This window comes from Ylistrum balloti, unplaced genomic scaffold, assembly GCF_031769215.1.
Source record: "Ylistrum balloti isolate Yb309-2 unplaced genomic scaffold, AGI_CSIRO_Ybal_v1 Utg370192, whole genome shotgun sequence".
Classification (NCBI taxonomy): Eukaryota; Metazoa; Mollusca; class Bivalvia; order Pectinida; family Pectinidae; genus Ylistrum; species Ylistrum balloti.
In genome coordinates this window covers 337,243-357,641 of record NW_026782171.1, presented here as the reverse complement: position 1 = coordinate 357,641, position 20,399 = coordinate 337,243, and the positions used below count along the sequence as shown (strand labels likewise).

The window sequence follows — 20,399 nt, the reverse complement described above, 5'->3', positions numbered from 1 at the left end:
TTGTTTTTTTGTTTTAGTTCATATGTATACATGTAGTTGGCATTCTGGCAATAATAAACACGGCTTCATCTCAAACATAATAATTTCTTTTGGCATTTTTACTAGAGGGCATTGTGGCAACCATGTACACATCAAAACGATTCATGAAAAAACGAATGTAGGTCAAAACATATTAAATCATAATGTTATAGTTCCAGTCGTCTAACAAATTTATATGTGCATTATGTGTCAGATGTAATCAAAGTTATTAAAAAAAAACCATAGGCGGATATATTTGTATTTTTGCGCGGTATGTTATTGGCAAACCATAAAACATATCATAATCATTCATTAACTAGTGATTCTATGTTAATTTTGTTTATGGTAGAATAAGCATGGTTTGCTTTGATATGTTTGCGATTTCTGTGAATGACGTCACAGTGTTTACAGCGGAGTTTCTGCATTGGTTGACATTTGACAATATTTTGTGTTTTTCATCGCATTTGCTTGTGTTATTATGTTGAAATTGAATAGATGATATTAAATATTACCATACAAAAACAGCACATGTTATTTTTTTCAAAATTGTTCGAAACATAATACATATTATCGGATTACATTGCATAAGAAACAATGAAATATACTAAACTTTATTTCAAAAGTCGGGATATCTTTCTTAAAATGTATATGATGTGTCGAGATATCGCAGTTGTTGGTATTACTGCGCATTATTAACACTGCAACATAGTTTTTTTTTAAATCTGAAAATGTACTGTATGTTTCTTCCGTTTAAATGCATCCCTAATTTGTATATCAAGTTTGTTTTGTCGAAAAATATCGTTAATCAGGTTTTCCGGCAAGGTTTAGAGACAAAGTGTTAAAGAAGTCTCACGCGACAGTCACATGACCAACTGAGTACATACGAACTGGTTCATACGCCTTGGTAGGAGTCAGTGCATCGTGTATTGTGGTAACACTATGGAAACAGTGCCGGGTTAAAAGAAATCATTGAAAGAATTACCATAATTTTCAAAATATGTTTATTTTCTGTGTTGAGTTTTGAAATAAAAAAGCATTACACATACGTGTCGATAAAGAGTTATAATGCACAAAGCCAATGATGCAAACGTATTAATCTTCTTATATTTTTAGGAGTCTGTATAAAAATCTTTCTTTGTTTATACTCTGCCTTAGTTTTCTAGCAGCAAACTTGCATAATTAGTATTATATATCTTATTGTAAATCAAACATTCCGATCATAACATCTAATGGCAGTATTAAAATCAAGAGTGCACAGATAATTGAATATTATAATACTACATTTACGTAAGCTCAACAATATCATATGTTTAATGCAACAAAACAAGTCATTCTTACAGATTTCATTAAATAGAAAATAAGAATTTTAATCTTATATTTTGGACAAAATTCAAATTTAAAAGAAGTTTTTGATGCTGTATCTAGATATGTCTTGAGTAAGAAAAGAGAGTAGCTAAAGAAAATTTTTGATAATTTTTCCTTTGCTTTATTTCAATGTTTTGCTAAATAACAATGCTTTCTACACATTCATGTATTGCCGTTGATCGGTATGTACTTTATCTCATTAGAAAATATTTGTCAGCATCACCTCCATCAACAGCTTTATCATTTCATCTAAATATATTATCCAATCTAGGTGTTAACTAGTTTACAACGTATTTTGAATGAATAACCTGTGAAAGTATAGCCCACTTTAAGTTTTCCCCGAAATCAACTCAATTTTGTATGAGGCAATATGAGCCCTCAATTATTTTTGTAGAAATTCTTCCACAAGAACTACAAAGTATTTAACTCCTGTTGCTAGAAAATGTCATGCATCCATACTCTGTTATGAACGGTTCCAAATGATAATTTCATGACTTCCTACATCAACATGCAGTCTTAAATGGGATTAGTTCTGAAAAAAATGCTTGGCAATTTCAACCAACTTGAAGTATACTTGAACTTATGCTTTCCTTACATACACATTTTCGAATCGTAGTAATTTGAAGAAATTAATTTCGTTTTTGCCAAATTTCGGCAAAATTAATCTTTATTATTGATCCAGTGTTCTATTGCCATATATTGCTTTCACTTTATAAAAACAAAATGACGTTTATACATGACGGGTACTTATTATCATAACATAGTGACATTGCCCTGTGTTTTCACAAGAGGAGTCTGAGCAGTAATACATGTAGAATTTGAGCTATATTTAATGTTTGGAAGTTAAGTACATTCTTAATCTATCTTGTTTCGTTACCATTTTAATGCCATTTCTTGAAATACTTTTTTGATAAATGACAACAAAAATAATTGTAAGATGTTATCACCAATTATATATTCTGTGGTTATAATACACAATGAGTTTCTTTGGTTTGTCTTTGTTCGTCTCTGTTTCTCATCAGTCTGTCTTCCATTCTTGTTTTACACTATATTTCAAACATATATCTACGGAATCGTATGAAATAGATATAAACATGACCCATTTTTTCATTTTGTATTTACAAGCAATAATTTCAAAGCAGTTCTAATAAAATTACAAAAAGGACTGTGCAAATATGAATCAAATGACCTCTCAATGATTCTGCGGCATTCACATCGGTATTTTCGCTAACCAGGGAAGCTGCGCAATTAGAATCGTCTCGGTAATCACCAACACAGGAAGCGAACGCCATAACGTGTGGAATATAGTGCTGTTCGTGTACTCCTTGAAAGAGATGTGACATCGGTCCTCTTGCGTATATACCGACATCTTCTCCCGCGTGAGTCTCGTAGTCTAGAGGGATTGCGGACTGTGTGGTAAAATCCTTAAATTCTGTTGGAGAAAAGGAAAAAAATGAGTTTATAGTAAAATGGGAATAAAATACGGAGAACACGTCCTTTACAGACGAATTTTAAACCTGAAGGAGAAAAAAGTCTTATATCAAAATATGAGAATCTGGTCGTACGTATATATTCTTGGAAGTAAAGTAGATGCAAGAAAGATCTCTCATATGAATATGTACAATTAATGTATCAGAAAACGCCAGATAGGAATGAGACAATGTAAGCATAGAAAACACAATTAACATGAAAGCAGTTTTGTTTCGCGGCGTTGAATATGCTTTCTTCGATATTGGCCAACCTTCCAATGCTCCGGTTTACTTTCATTTCCATCAAACTGTAATTTCGTTTGGTTTTATATTATTTGACGTCCTATTTACAGTTATGGTCATTTCAAGACGACCTATATATGTTTGTGAAGTGAGGGCATGCGTTAAGTGCGTATGTCTGGGATGCCCGATGTGTTTGCTTAAGACTTTTTATGATAGTGCAAGGCTGATGATGACATTATAGTGCTACCTGAAGTATCGAGGCGAAGGCTTCCAACAGGACCACCCGTACCGTCAAATTATATTGACGACAGTCAAATCAGTCGTTTGACAACCACAATACTGAAAGTTTTACAGGGAGTAAAACTAACATATTTAAACATCCTTGAATGACTCGGCCAGGAGACAGAACCTGAAGCCTTCCTCATTCTATCAGCATGTCAGTATCAGCAAAGTCAACTACCAAGTTGCAAAAGTTGCATCAATTACTTTTTCTTCTGTCAAAAGCGGGATGGAAATTAAATTATTTTTGTGAATCTGTTTGTATATGATATTTTTGCCGACTATACCATTACACAATCTAGTTACAATGAATATGTAGTATTTAAAATTTTCATCTGTCACATGATGTGATGTCATCTATCTTTGGCAGCTAATTGTAACCAAGACCTGTTTAACTCAATATTACTCTAAATACATACCAGTGTGAACAGCAGTGAGATTATGTCTTCCAGTATAAGTTTCATTCGCCATCAGCGACTGCATCTCCAGTCCTCCGGGTCCGTTTGTATACTGGAGAGTGGTATAGGGTTTGTTATCTTGTGCAAGTTTGACACCACCTTTCATGTCATCGACCAGACCTTCAGAGAAATTATTATAATGGTCATTCATAAACAAAACCTCTCCGATAACAGTAATGATTTCCTAAATGATGAAATATATCTGATACTTTTTTAGATATCCCGATGCAATTTGACATTGTATTTAGCAATAATTATCGGCAAGCAATCATACCGGCTACTCCAGTTGACAATAATTCTGGACATACAACATTTTGTCGTTATCATTCATTTATTCATTCGTTATATTCATTTAAAGTGAGCAACATGGAAAACTTCAGTTTGAAACCCTTTTTTGTTTATGTCCAGTTTAACGTTCCGTTGGAAGTGATGAATATAATGATAATTTCGTAGCATAGTACTGTGAACATTAAAATCATACCTTTATATTCCCTTCTGTCACCCGATGGTAATATTAGAATATTTGTCATTTGATTTTAGTGATGCTGGATCAATCAATGATTCTATTACCGCCCAAGCATGACGAAACAGTGAAATGGTTTATACTCATTAATAAAATACAATACAACATCCAATAGTCAGATATGAAAAAATTGCAAGAAAGTTACTCTTAATGAAACAAATTATAACTGGTGATAGTGCAACATCACTTCTAACTTTAGACTTCTAGAAACAATTTGGAGATTCACTACCATAGGTATGTGAGGAATTTTTACCAACTGGTGAACAGACCAATTGTTATTGTTCTGTTTCTAATCATTATTATTCTTCTTCCATGATTTTGTGGCGTCGAAATTTCGGAATCGGTAAGAGATATGTTTATAGTCTTTTTTAATTACAAAAATGAAATTCCACTATTGCCGATATGACGTCATATGTCAAACGTTCAAAACACTACTCACTCAATAAGTATTTACTGTCCGGGGTTAAATTTTATCATTCTTTTTATTTGAAAAAATTCTTTTTGTAGTCGACAGGGTATTCCATTCCGATGAAGTCTTCAGCTTGTTTTTGACAATAACCGTTAACATGGAACGCCATTTTGAAAATTTGAAAAAAATGGATCGTTTTTAGTTAAACTTTAAACGATCTCTTCCAAATAACCAAAAGGCCCAGACTACTGTTATTTGACCTTGACAATGTTAGAATGAAGGGCTACTTCGTTGGGTTGGGAATAATTATAATCGTACCACAGTGAATAACGAAGCACCACAAGCTACTCTAACAACCGTTCGATAACTGAACAATTTGGTTTTTTTTCTGTAACATATAAGGCAATGTGAGGCCGCTATTCATATGAATGATTGCCTCATGAGTTATGTGTCATTTGATAGGTATAGGACTATCTCGTTAAGTTAAATGTTCTCACCAAGTATCGGATTGCCTCTAGACGGGTATCCTGACAAAACAAACGTATGAGAGTGGTCGGCGGTGACTACGATCAGTGTGTCTTTCTCACTGGTAAGGTCCATTGCTGTTTGTACAGCTTTCTCTAATGCCAACACATCGTGCAATGCCCTGTCAGCAAGATTTTCGTGATGGGCGTGGTCAATTCGTCCTCCTGGAACAAGCATATGCTTTCATTTTACGATTTTCAAGCACCTGTTTACCTGGTGCTTAGGATATCCTTCATAATGAAATATCGGTTGAAGAAGACAGACATTTTAACACATTTGAAATTTGCTAAATATTCATTTTTCGACAATTGCATCAAGACCAAAATTACGCGATCGCATTCGTTTTGACAACGTAAGGTTGTATAATATAATGTTTACATTAAGCGTTGTAATCCTTACCCTCAACGAGTAAGAAAAAACCCTTCTTGGTGTTGCGTTGTAGTATCTGTATAGCCTTTCCCGTCATCTCCGCTAGAGAGGGCTCCCCTGCTGTCTCATACGCCGGATCCTCTCTGTCAACTTCATATTGCATATGGTCAGCTTCAAATAATCCTGAATTCATCAAAAGCACAACAAAGCGATCATGAAAAAAATCATCCGGAAGTATTTCATAATACGAAATTTAAAAAGTAATTGTCAAGATTTTTCATAATTCGATATTTCAATCTACAATAAAGCAAAAATATGTGTAGTCCGCGGTATCTCTCGGCACACAGATGCAAGTTTCTTGTCCTTTGAGCTATGTCTAATGAATAGGCATATTTTGAAGGCAAAATAAGGCCAAGATAAGCGTAACTTAAGACTGTTACTTTTTCTGTTTAGTAGACACGCTTACACACGACAGGCTTATATCATATGCGTTCAAAATCGCTTATACTAACACTTATGCTAAAACTATCGTAACGTTTACGTATCGTCTGTCAAAACACGCGATGGACATTAGTATTTAAAAACATAAAGGGAAAACAATTTTAAAATTAATTTTGTTTTTACGTCTTTAATGCTGTATTGTTACTGCATAACAAGTATTTTGTTAACGATACGAATATAGACACACATGCACATCATATGAAACTGAGTACGCACGACATCCTGTGTAAATACTTTTGTTAGAAACCAGTTTAATACTTCCGAAACTGACGAGCCGTAATAAAAAAAATCATTATTATCTGTATGACTTTATGCATAATCCACTTCCGGTGAAAAAACTTACCTGATGCAGTTTAATTTATTATCTGACTCTATCTAAATCTTATTTTTACGTTGATGACAAAGTAGGTCGGGTCAGTTAAAAACATCCACATGGTCCTTGTCGATCCATGAAAGGTCTTGCTTTTGTGCATTGAATACCGTATAGTCGGTTATTTTTGCAGGGCTATTTTCGCTACATATTCGGTACATAAGAGTGATCGCGAAAATTTGGTCCTTGAAATAATGAGACATTTATGTACAAGATATCGTTTATACATCCAGTGCCGCGAAGTTAAACTTTGTTAAAACTGTAATTCGGACGTTTTAAATGAAAATCACGAAAGATTTGACCCGCAAAAAATACCAGTTATACGGTATATTTTTCTCGTAATCATCACATGCATCAATCACATACCAAAAACTACATTTTGTGGGGAAAAAAAAAAACAAAAAACAAAAAAAAAAAAAAAAAAAAACAAAGAAAAAATAAATCAATTTAAAAAAAAAAAAAAAATATCGAAGTTTCCTTACCCAGTAAGTAGTCCGTTTTGGTTGGGTCGACAGAGTTGAATTCAGTCAGATTCCATACAAAACGATGGGAAAGTTTTCTTTCTTGTTTGTTATTAATCCACTCCTGTTGATATAATAAACTATCTATATTTATCACTTCAAAATATTCTTAATATATAATAAACGTATAAGTTTGTTAACAAGCTTTCTTTTTAGTTTGACTACATTCGTAGGGTCGAAACAATGCTTTTAAGCATATTGTATTGCATTATGAAATATCATATAATTATAAAAATTTGAAACCCTTCTTTGATAACTCTAAAGTATAAGCAAAATATTTGTCGAGTTACTTCCCTTATAATATTCTGATTTAGGCATCACATCTTAGCTGTTTAAGTTATAATCTTTAAAGAGAGCGGCTGGAATCATTTAAGAAAAATTGCTGAATCGATAATCAGTGTGAAAAGAGATTATCAGAATCTCTTCTAATATTTTAGATTAATTACGAAGGATTTAACGAGAATGCAACAAAGGGTGTTTCTAAATGTTCTGTTCCTTGCTTTGGTTTGTATAATCATTTATATTTATTTAAAAAAGAGTATTCCACAAGTAAAATGTCCTTTAAATGGTTGTATCCTATGATTGATACCGAAAGTGATTTACAAGTTTTGAATTGCAGAACATTGTCATTCACTTTTCGTCATATTTAAGTTACAAATGCTGCGGTCATTTTCAGTAATTAAAACGACTAACAGTTGCAACGATACCGAAAACTTGATAGATCAGAGTACACCTGTATCAAATTTTGTCTGATACCTTTAGAGATCAGAGTACACCTGTATCAAATTTTGTCTGATACCTTTAGAGATCAGAGTACACCTGTATCAAATTTTGTCTGATACCTTTAGAGATCAGAGTACACCTGTATCAAATTTTGTCCGATACGTTTAGAGATCAAAGTATACCTGTATCAAGTTTTGTCCGATACGTTTAGAGATCAGAGTACACCTGTATCAAATTTTGTCTGATACCTTTAGAGATCAGAGTACACCTGTATCACGTTTTGTCCGATACGTTTAGAGATCAGAGTATACCTGTATCAAGTTTTGTCCGATACATTTAGAGATCAGAGTATACTTGTATCAAATTTTGTCTGATACATTTAGAGATCAGAGTAGACCTGTATCAAATTTTGTCTGATACATTTAGAGATCAGAGTATACCTGTATCAAATTTCGTCCGTCCTTTCGTCCGTGCGTTGTAATGTTTCTGTTTTCCGGGTCCTTATCCGTGTTCCGTAATAAGAATTTCCTTCCTCCGCCCATTAAGACCTTAAAAATGAAACAGATTTCTATGATAAAATAGATATAATACTTCCAAAATTAGTTTGGAATATCTTCATTCATAGTTTATATAAATGAAATTCTATACGGTTGAAACATTTCCAATTATCACGATAACCATTGCTACGGGCTTATCTCACTTCTGCCGATGAAGTCAATTCGACCCATATATGTAATATGTTGTCTGTTATAGACTCTTTGGTCAAGCTGACCTTCGGGGAATAATCGTCTTAATGGTCTTAATCCTCAATATGTTTTTTTTTAATCTTTATTGTTGATATCTCTACTGGGTAAAATGCAGTTAGGGTTATGTGAGGACGGGGTCAAGAGGGAAACCAAGAATGGGAGATCGGAAAATAAGATCCAAAATATAGCAATGGGGCAGTAGATCAGGTTTGGTCTCCAGAATGTCCCCTTGGTACAAATGACAGAAGAAAACAATTCCAAATCCACTTGGCTACGTCTTCTACGATCATGAAGCAGTATAATACAGCAGACCATTTTTTGGCTCTCTGAAAAACAGCTGCGACTTCACCAGTCTTACAGGTAGAGGTGCCAGTATAGGCCATATTTTACGATATGCGAGGGGAAAGCAAATGAATCTCATGTTGTAAAATTCTTGTTCTTTTTTCATAGAATGTGACACTAACGTGTATTGCAAGCTATTGACATTTCTGCAGCCTGTATTATATCGACTGGCCCTATCACCAGTAAACATCGCATTTATATAACCCAAGCTGGTCTTCTACGTTAATTTTGTTTAACGATAATGAATAAATTGTGATTCATTCGAGATGTAAACGTGGAATTTTACTGATCATCGAAAATAATTTGAGACAGCATTACCACGATGTACCATCCGCAAATGTTTGTGCATTGTTAATAACATGGATGACCCTAACGAACATATCGCCAGAAGCTAAAGCCTCATTCTGCTAAATTCATATAATCAGAATCTAGTCAACGGTACGTCAGAAAAAATTGCAGCATTATAACTACGAAAAAGGGTTATATTAAAAAGTACGTATACAAAAATAAGGAAAAACCTTTTGTTTGTTTATAGGACCTTACGCCCTCATCACGGCCATAGACATTAGAGGATCATGGCACCACTGACACGTGCTTTACCTGGGCCAGAGTTCAAAGTTCAGCTTAGACATAAATAGATAAACTTTTATCTATTCAACAACAATTGCGAAACAATTTTTCCCAACTTATATTTATCACTCTTGTTAGCCCGGATGGAAGCGCGCGAGGGCGAGGGAGGAAACCGAAGTGCCCGGGGAAAACCACGTGGTCGGGTAGCTGACACCATACTGATTCTGGTAATCGAACCCCGTATGTCTGGATGAAAGTCGAGTGCGTTACCACGGCGCAATCCGACCACACTGGACGTGGTAGAATGATACCAGAACCGGTGATATAACACCGACAACGGTCTAACCAAGTATTTGAGTATAATTCAAGACTAAGCACAAACTACGGAGCCTAAATACCACCTCAATCACCTTGATACGGCTGCGGATAGAACCTCCTAGAAATGACCGAAAGCAAAGTAACATCAGCTGAGACATTGGGCAGCAATATGACTGTAAACAAGATAGTTATTCAGGCGCATTCGTCTTTAACGGTCATTCACTTTGGCAGCAAGCACAATTCTAAGATTTCTCGGTGGAAAAAACTCGGTGTTTCACGCGTTTTTTTAAAAAGTATTTTCTTGTTTTTAAATGTTGCACAATGATATTGCAAATAATTCTAAATATGAAATATAGATTCAGTATGCGAATGTGGGCGTATTTCCCGGCAGATGCAACCTTTGAAGTTCTATCAACAAGTAGGTTGATTTTAGGATGACCTTCCGGCGCATTCGAATGGAGTGTTTTTGCTCGTGTTTATCGGAAAGCTTTGATATGTTTGTTTAAGTCTAACTGTGATAGTGCGCAGCTGTTGTTATGAAGCGAAACAATATGAAACCAAAGTCATGGAATAAAATTTCATACACAGCGCACGAATGGTATTAACGCCATGAATTTGGATTAGTAGAATCTTTCACCCCCTTTGGGATAAGACAGGGGGATCTCGACCCTCGGGGGGATTATTAAGCTGTTAAAAAAATCTCACACCGGTAGAAACTGTGGATATCCCTGTCCGGGGTAAGAGAAAACCAGTTCTTAACATTAACATACTAAAAGTACATTTTTTGGTATGTTTCTTTCATGACACAGTCCCACAAACACTTTCGAATGTTCGGCGAAAAGGTCAAAGTGTTACCAACAGAGGCGTTTCAAGGAAAGCAAAATGACAATGAATTAGAAATAGGTGATTCATTTCAGTTGTCTTTAAATACAGGTGAGGACAGTAACGAAAACAAATGCATTGTTATTTGTCCTGGCTCGTCCGTTTAGATTCCACACAACAACTTCGACTGTTTTGTTCGACCATGCCCATACTTGGTAAACATGTCGCTTTGTTTATGAATATTCTATGTCGGATGTTGTTTCTTTATCGTCATATCACAAGTTATTGTCATCTAAAGATAACCACCTGATGTAAGTAAAGTGCATATTTTGAATACGTTTGTTTTTGGGAGATTGTAATATGTATATATAAACTTCCTTGTGATAGAGTGGAACTGATGCCGACTCCATAGTGCTACCACACTGAAGTATACTGCTTAAAGTACACTGCCGGACATTTCAGAGAGTCACATTATACTGAGAATAGGCATGTGATCATTTTCGGAATAAACGTAACACCAAGCAATTACTGCATATACGCTAATTTTCACGGGTCAAAAATTTACTTGTAAAATTGAAAGATAATATTCTAATTTCGCGATCTGTATGTAAAAACATATCTACTTAACTCGAGTCTCATTACGTCACAGATTAATTATTGGCGATCACAATAAGAATCGTCAAACACGTGAAAATATCATACCCGCGAATATAACCACCAATACGATTATCAAATTAACCAATATCGGTTGTAAGGGTATCAACCATAATGAGCTCGTGACTCTCACCTTAATGTCGGCGTTTTCCTCCACTAACTGTACGGCTATGTCTTTACAGCCTTTCCCAAATACTTTCCCCATGGGAGTATCCCCTTCCCAGTCCCGATCAGCTACGTTGGCGTATCCGGCGGCCGGAGTTGCGTGAGTGATACGTGTAGTAGTTACCACCCCAACTGCCTTTCCTGATAATAATTTTTTTTAATATAAAAAAGAATCCGATGATATCTTTGTCAGCACAAAATCGGAATCCAAGTCCAAGATCTCGGAACCATTTTATGTATTTAACAACAATATTTCAGCTTTTCACGCTGAAATATATTTAAATATTTGTATGGTGACTATGTAAAGAATAATTTTGATATGCTAATACCGCATGAGAGTCAAGGGTGCTTTAAAGTCCGTGACTGATTAGTGTACTCATAAAAAGATACATTGTTGCAAAGTCAGCATTCAAATGATGTCACATCTTTCCCGGGTATGTGCCACAAAACTTAACATTTGAATAGAATCTGCATACAAAATCATAAATAGGAATATATGTATGAGAAGGTTTAAAATTATCGGGTTAGTATGTATTATTTTTGTCTATTTTGTTGAAAATTTGCCCTTTAATACTGGAAATCTTCCTGATTGTGATATGAATAATAAACTTATCTACAGTGAATCTCAACTGCTCTTATATATAGATGTACTTTATCTTTAATAACTTACCAAGACAAATGAGGCCGTGTAATATACGGGAAAAGTTTCTGAACGGTCTTTATGTTGCTTTAATTCAAAGTCACGTGACCCAATTGAAGGCAACATAACTGCATTATGTTGTGTATACCAGCCTATATGTACCATAGTATGTTAAGCGAAAGATAATTTTGTGACGAGTGGACAAATAAATTGTCGAGAGAACTTGATTCATTTTACGTCAACATTTACACCTATGCGTCATCATTGCATCAATTTGCCAAAATAACGCGCTTAACCTGGATACCGGCAAATGTTATTCTAGTACGGAATGATAAAGGAAACAAGGTGTGATATGTTAACTGAATCCTGTCCCAATGATTAAGGAACATCTTAATTACGTTAAAATGCATTACGTTTGTTCTTTGTTGCTACGATAAACAAACTACAGTAGAACTTTTGTTATTATTCAAATATAATTTAAATGATATATGTTTAAAGTTAACTTATCATAAGGCGTTACCTTTTGCCATTGACCAGTCATAAATAGACGTTAGATGTGCATCCTTTGAGGCTTCACAGTCCCCTCTTGTGACCCGTGCCTCCAATCCAAGCATGCCCAAGTTAGATTTGACACCACATAGGTACTGAGTTCCAGTTCCAGCAGAATCCGGGGTAGTGTGGTCTTGATTATATGTCTAGAAACACGAGAATGATTTTTGGCACAGGTACAACAATGAAGGGCTAGCATGTTATACCACGAGAAAACATTGAATGAGTAATCTTTTGAGAATCATCATCGTACAGTTACTATAATATCATAAAGAGCATAGAGAGATTCCGTTGTTAATCTCACAACCAATCAGAGGACAAAGTAAAAAAAAAGTCGATAATGAATACTATGTATTGAAATATTTTTTCCGCGTGACACCCTGCATGACGTAATTATTACTGATTTATCACACTGCAATAAAATTTCCCCATTACTATGACAACGATTTTCTTAAAAATAAGAAAAAATTCAATATTTCATTATACAAAGAGCAAAGCACATAGCATGATTAAATGAACTCGAATAACGGGTGCTAACTCTTCAGAAGAAACAATTGAAGTGTTTTATTTTTTGTTAACTGTTAAGGTATTTAACGTCCTCGCAACAGCAAGGGTCATGTAAGAACGGGTGCCGGGAGCGACGTCAAGAATTGACATTACGGCCCATGAAGGAAGAGCATGATCGCAAAGAAATAGCAAGAATCCAAGTGTTGCAACCGAGCCAGCGTATCTATCTTGATCTCTCCAATGTTCACTTAGAAGACCCTGACGAAAACCCCGACTCTGCTGAGGTCCACTTTAATTACCCATCAGAATTTTGAAATCAAGTCACGACAGACTCTCCTACATCAGCCGCGTATTTCGATCCTTTACTACAACGAAACAAACATGGACAGCTTTCCACCAAGCTGTATGATAAGCTTGATGATTTCCCTTTTGTGAATTTTCAATTTCTCGTTAGAAACACACCTGCATCCCCAATCCATGGTGTTTACATGTCGCAGATGATTCGATATTCAAGGTTTGATACCATTATCACGATTTTCGAGGAAACTGACATAAAAACTCGTTTCAAAAGATGCAGGCTGGTGAAAAATTATGGGGAAGTTTTAATGTCGTTATAATCATCTCGTTGAGAAATATTTCATTTCTTTGTGCGATATGAAGCAGGCCGTGTTTGATGCTCGTTAGTTTGCCTTTTGGTTCCGTTGTTGAATGCATTATTTACCTGCAATGAATAATGTTTACATGGCAGGTGTCAACGACGAAGCCGAACATGCCTACTCTTCCGGAATACCTGGTCTTATTCGCCATGCACTTTTTTGTGGAGTCTCCATGCCAATCCTTTGTTCATTTTTTGACCTAGTTGTATTGAATTTAAGTTTGGATTATGAATATTTTGATATGTTTGTATTTTCTTATCGTTTTCCTCCTCCGAACATGTAGTGGAATACAGACAATATCCGTGAACCTTCCTATGTCCCCTTAAGTAGATGGCGTAAGAGAAGTAACCTCTGATCTGCAAGCAGTGACCAACATAGCCGTATTTTAAGACATGCTGCTAGATACAGCAGTCAAATTGATTCACAGTCATTTCCCCTGTTAGTCAACCGTCTGAACTTTTATAGAATTAAAGCACTTCGCTCGGGACATTTGTAAATTATCAATGAGTAGTTGTATTTCACTGTAGGTAGTTACTACTTTATATTCAGTCAGGTTTGAGACAAGGCCACATTTTATGTCAGCTGAGACAAAGTTTCATGGTGACCTATATTGCGACACCCTTTTGTCCGGCGTCATCCCTCGTGCGTCTGTACACTTTTTATACTTTTGACTTCTGGAAAATCCTTGATCTGATTTCAATGATACGTGACAGATATCTCACATGCCAAAAGGAAAAATAAAACTGTAAATTATATAGTGCGAATACCCCAGGGGCCTGAGAGACGAGGTCAAAAAGGGTTAAAATTCAAAAATTTTCTCAATACCCAACTACGGTAGAATCAAATACCCATTGACGGAAGGGTCTTAAGGGGCATTTCCAAAATTATAAATTACATGACATCATAATCTCACTACTCCTTCTTCGGAGGCGGGGGGGGGGAGGATTTTACTATAGTTTATTTAAGAAAATTACATTTTAGAACATAGTTTGTTTATTTTCTGTTGGAAATAGATCATACGTGGTTAGAAATATTAGAATAGGACAAGGGGCTGTGGGCGAGACAAAAAACCAATTGACTGAAATTTCATAAACTCGTCCCAATACCCAAATATGACCAAATCAAATAACATGCCCCTTGTGCAATTAGCGTGTTTTATTTTCTGTTCTATCTACTGTGCATTAATTCCAGTTGTGTCCGTTTGTGAGTTCACTAAGGCGACAATTTAGGACCTTGGGTCTCTTATTTACTGTATTAACACAACTTTTCATAATAACACTGTAATGTTAAAACTGCCCTCAATTATTACTCCATTATTTTGGATGCAGTTTCCAATTATTGGTCTAGTATAGTGACACATACTCGGGGAAAAAAGTTGCGCACAATTATCATTAATGCTGAAAAAATATTTTGGACCTCTTTTTCTGTCATTTGGATATTACAAAACCAGTACCGTTTTTGTTTCATTCCAACCACCGAATATAAAGTTATATATTTATACAACGTACATGAAGTTTAGTGGCAAATATGCAGTGTACTGGATAGTTTATGCTTAAATTGCATTTATTGGGGTACTGTCATACAAATATTATCAGAAAATGACATACACACAAATGACAAACACTCAAAGAAACTCGTTTGTAAGCCGATGCAAACTAAACACAGCGGGGTTAAACAACACGATGTCCTTTAAATGTTGACACTGTAAAACTGTATCTTTAATGTATATAATAATGACTCCTTGGAAAGGTGTTAACTCCCACGTGTTGATGAGAATTGTGTATACAAAGAGGTGCTCTCTTGTCTACATAAGCTGTTGTGTAAATTTGACTTCTGCACATGGCGCTTAACTTTTATTTGTTCTCGGGTTACTAACGACGTGATATTCTGGAGATAACAGACGGTTGCTAAGGTCTAAATCTAATCTACACGCGATCGTGCACTGTTCAGTATAATGCCAGAAACACCAACTATAACTTTTTATCAATTTATTTCGTATCATTTCTTTGCTGTGTACAATAGGCCATTTGATTTATTCCAATGAAACATATTATGTTTATATATACAAGGTCTAATACTCGAATTCTTGTTCCCTGTCGAAAAGATATTCACAGGAGCGAGGAAAGGAAACACTAGCTGTATATTGCTGCATTTTGTAGTATCAGGGATAGGGGAACCTATTAAGGGGATATCGGTGAGTTCAAGAATAAGGTGTTCTGCATTCCACGTGTGCCGTGTGCAGAACTGTGATTTTTTGTCTATTACACAAGACACATTAAGGATACCAAAACCGACGAGTTAGCCCCATTACAACATCTGGATTGATGACATTTCCCCTTCTTTTTTTCTGCAATTTGTTCTGCACTTCATGTGACCCAAACATTTATATATGTTTTCCGGAACATTTACAATCCATTTTGCCCGCTTTTGGATTGAAAATTAATTTACTGTTGATGGCAAGGACTGAGTGTTCTGTTGTTCATCAAATACCGAATGGGATCTAGGTATTGACAATTCATAGTGATTACATTATCCGTCAGTGACCCATGCATTAATATTAACAATTTTCAAAAGACCCTTGCTGTTGCGTGGACTGAAATCTTTAGACAAACTTTACAACTACTTCTTGTACATTTAGGTCGAATAATCAACAATTCACCCAGAAGCTCGTCTACTACTTAAAACACTGACCCTGCTTAATGCTGCATTAGGGAATTCATCCCAGGCCAGCTGTCCTTCCTCTCCAGTCCTGTTCTGCAGTTGGCCCTTCAGGATCCGTGCTGCGGTCACCGTGGATATACCCATTCCGTCTCCAAGAAAAAATATCACGTTTTTTGCAACGCCCACATTTGGTTTCCAGTTAATGCGCCTGTTCAGATCTTCCTTAGCTATGTTCCTCCAATGAAGTGGTGCTATGAGAAAAATATATATAGTTATCTAGAATATAAGCCGTCGACGCAAATAAACAACTCGTGATTTTAGAATATTTTCAGACAAAGAAATGCCAAAGATTAATATTCCAAGTATTTAATGGAAAATACTGCAAGCGTAAGCAATTTCCACGTTTATCGAATGAATTTTGTAAAATAAATAAGAAAAGTAGATCAATTAGAAATTAAAAAAGACATCACCAGAAAATATGTCCTTTCATGTAAACTTATTAGAGAAGAATATACTTCGATACTGAATATTTCTTTCTGGGTATATAGAATACTGCGTGATGGTGTTGGAATCACTCGTGATTGTTAAATGGACAACTGATAAATCTAAACAGTTGCTATTAGCACTAGTAGTATTACAGGGGTGGAGAAGATAAGAATTGAGTTGTAACACAAATAGGACAATAACTCGAACTTACCGGCGAACACCCATGATTATCGCGAAAATCAAAGGTGACAAAAATATCTAAATACCTTCGATACATAACATATTAGACATAAAATAAATAAAACGATTTCGCTCTTCAACACGGTCGTGCGGATAGTCATTTGATGGAGTCACAAATTCTGTAGGAACCTGTCTCACGTATGATCACGGTGGGCCCTTAAATGTGATAAGTTAACCCGATAATCACTTCTAAAACTAATAAGAAATACTTCACACGTGCCTTTATCGCAGGTTTCAGATAACTCGAGTTTTTGTCTTAAGCCATACCCTTGTATGTGGCAAATTCTTGCTGATTAATAACGTTCTATGATTTATAATATTGTTTACCGGATATTGACTGAATGAAATACTGTAAAATTATATTTGTTCGCGGGGTTAATATTTCGCGGTTTTCAAGAAATAAATTTGTCTTTGGCACTTGATTTCGCGGATAAATATTGCTCGCGAAATCCATCAGTATTAAATTCTATGTGGTCTTATTGTGGGATGAAACAGGAGTACCCTTGGAAAACCAACATGGTAGAGCAGGTGACCGCTTACTTTTCCATGTCCGTTCCGGGAATAGAACTCCGGACGGCTAAGTGAAAGACGAGGGCGTTACCACTGAGCTACCCGACCACCCATTTTCTATTAGTTTCTACTGAATAAAAGAACGAACAGAACCTTCAGATTTATAGACCACTTATAGCCAATTAAGTGACATCATGATCAAAAAACATTTACCTCAAGAAAATAACGTCATATTTCCAACAAAAAATGAAATTATCAAACAGGCTTAAAGAAAAAGACATGGAATATGGAAAGTGACGGGAAGATTCCGTTTTATACTTTCAATTTGATATTTTTTTTTGGTGAAAATGACGTCATATTTCCAACAAAAAATGAAATTATCAAACAGGCTTAAAGAAAAAGACATGGAATATGGAAAGTGACGGGAAGATTCCGTTTTATACTTTCAATTTGATATTTTTTTATGGTGAAAATGACGTCGAAGACTGAAAAATGACGTCACGATACCGCAATGTTATATGGTAATGTACAGAACCTTATTTCATTTGATTTAAATCAGATATATTTATTTAATGGGACAGGGACTTTTCAGCCGACGGGGAAAAGATGGTACAACGATCGATAAATCAGTTTAAAGAGGAAAAACTGAAATGACGGGATAATCGTTCGTACAATTTCTATGACAAATTTGAAATTATGAGTAAGGGAGTTTAAGGATTAAAAAGATTATATAAAAGACACACAAGTTAATAGCACATTTTCATACTTAATAGTAAAATACAGTAGAGTCAAACAATAAATTAAACTGCATCATACAGCTGTTTTTGTCCTTCTAGGACTCGTCAGTAATGTTAAGGGCCTAAATTTTGAAGGACAGGAGACGAGTAAGGAAAACACGAAGAGATCAATAGAAAAGTCAAGATCTAGAGGGGGAGGTGCAGCAGCCCAATAAATGTTATCATATCAAAGATGTGATAATTTAGAACAACGTCAAGTACATGTGTATTTTGAACCGTGTCACTAATCGAATGAATTAAAACGTGGCAAGCAGGTTACGCCAAATCTCATTGACTTAACGTCTACCAACTACTTAACTTATTTGTATGTACATCTTTATATTTTAAAATGATACCACACTCACATAGCTGTGTTTTAAAGATAAGATATTTACAGTGGTCTCAATTCCGTTACATTAAGATATATACTTACTTTCTTGGTTCCCACTGAAACGGCCATCAGTCATCTGTCCATTTTTGTCAATCGGTACCAGCATTCCATTACAACAGAAAAAAAACAAGAAAAAACTCGTGAAAATTTTCGTTAATTCAAGCATCGTCATTACTAGATGTTAAAGTTAGCCTTACTTCGTCAGCTGATTCTCCAATAATACCTGGAATATTCGCCGGGACGAGTTGTAGATACCCGAAGACCTGATACCACGTGACATAATACAAGCCTGGTGAGTAGGATATGTGGATCAAAATTAGCATACTTCTTTGTTATAGGGTTGTAAAAGGTGACGAATAGACATATATATCAGTCATTGTAAACACGATAACTTCTATAAGGGATCTTTATTGGAAATGGCATGAATTATTGACAATGAAAATAATAAGATATTGATTTCAGGACAGTTTGGTATTTATGATGTTGATTTTTCTAATCTTCAGTGAACAGTTACATCACTGTGTCCGTATTGGCATCCAAATTAACATTTAAAACACGATGCTATCTAACATAATGGCTTTATCTTTGATACAATCATATACAAAGTCATGGTAAAATGAAAAAAAAATTGGATGATTATTTGTAGATGACTGTATCAATTATAGACCTTTGATGAGGTTAATAAGTTGTTATATCAACTTAGTGGAGATATATTGACCGAGTGCAATATTTTTACCAGATTGACACAACAGCATTTTAACAGAAATCAGAACCCTTAATCAATACAATATATTTGTATCAAATGCATACATACATAATGATATATAATCGGGTTAAATTGTTTAAGAGAAAATCTAACAAACTCAGTGTTTTAGATACCTCCAAGTTTTTAATAAAAGCTGCCATTCACTAATTGAGATTAGACTATAACAAATGTTTCCTCTTTTCAACAGGTAGGGTATAAGAAATGTACCTGCTGTACCCTATTACATGATCGTAAGAGGCGACTAAACTTTGGAGTTTAGTATTTCCTCCCATTGCAAGTCTTAATGTCTCCCTTGAACTGCCCCTGTAAGGAGGCTTAGGATACTGTACCCAGGTCAAGACATACCAGTCTTTGAAAATGGTGTTAACAACTTACTGCGTAACATGGAGCATTGAGGTAACGTAAGAACTGGTTTGGCCGTTATCAGTAAACGTTTTTATCCATTGAAGTTAAAAAAAAAAAAAAGGGGGGGGGGGGGGGGGTTGGGTTGGGTTGGGGGGGGGGGGTGACAGTAAGGGTAATAGATAATAATTAATGTGTGCCGTAAAAAAGTTCGTTCCCGTTGAATTTTCGTCCATTGACTTGAAGAGCGAGAATTTAAGATGGAGGCAAACATCTGTTACACTTAAATAACCCTTTCATTTAAAGGGCGAAATAGGAAAAAGATTAAAGATAACTTGTGGTGAAAATACCCCGGAATACATTACCAGGTCCATAAGCTATTTACATGGTATGTTAGTAGAGAGCAAATATTATGTTTCCTTTGTCCTTATTCGGACATTACTATTTACGTGCAGACGTACTGGTCTGTCTTGGTTATTGATGGT

The 20,399-nt window shown here is 35.3% G+C and overlaps 1 protein-coding gene across 1 annotated transcript; it reads right to left on the bottom strand.

Moving 5' to 3' along the window:
* Nucleotides 1-2,516: 2,516 nt before the first annotated feature.
* LOC132551297 (alkaline phosphatase-like) lies at nt 2,517-18,978 on the bottom strand. The gene is made up of 10 exons (XM_060215424.1): nt 18,849-18,978; nt 16,434-16,654; nt 12,551-12,725; nt 11,359-11,531; nt 8,214-8,321; nt 7,012-7,114; nt 5,689-5,841; nt 5,262-5,453; nt 3,794-3,952; nt 2,517-2,815 (listed from the first exon to the last, which is right to left on the bottom strand). Exons 1-10 carry the CDS (start codon nt 18,976-18,978, stop codon nt 2,517-2,519), a joined length of 1,713 nt encoding a protein of 570 aa, XP_060071407.1.
* Nucleotides 18,979-20,399: the final 1,421 nt, after the last annotated feature.

What these genes read in the sequence shown, in the direction of transcription:
- LOC132551297 (XM_060215424.1), bottom strand. Translation starts at nt 18,978, where the DNA reads ATGACGATGCTTGAATTAACGAAAATTTTCACGAGTTTTTTCTTGTTT. An exon ending in TTTCAGTGGGAACCAAGAAA is followed by an intron (nt 16,655 to 18,848) that starts GTAAGTATATAT and finishes TTTTTCTCATAG; the next exon opens with CACCACTTCATTGGAGGAAC. An exon ending in CTAATGCAGCATTAAGCAGG is followed by an intron (nt 12,726 to 16,433) that starts GTCAGTGTTTTA and finishes TCGTGTTTCTAG; the next exon opens with ACATATAATCAAGACCACAC.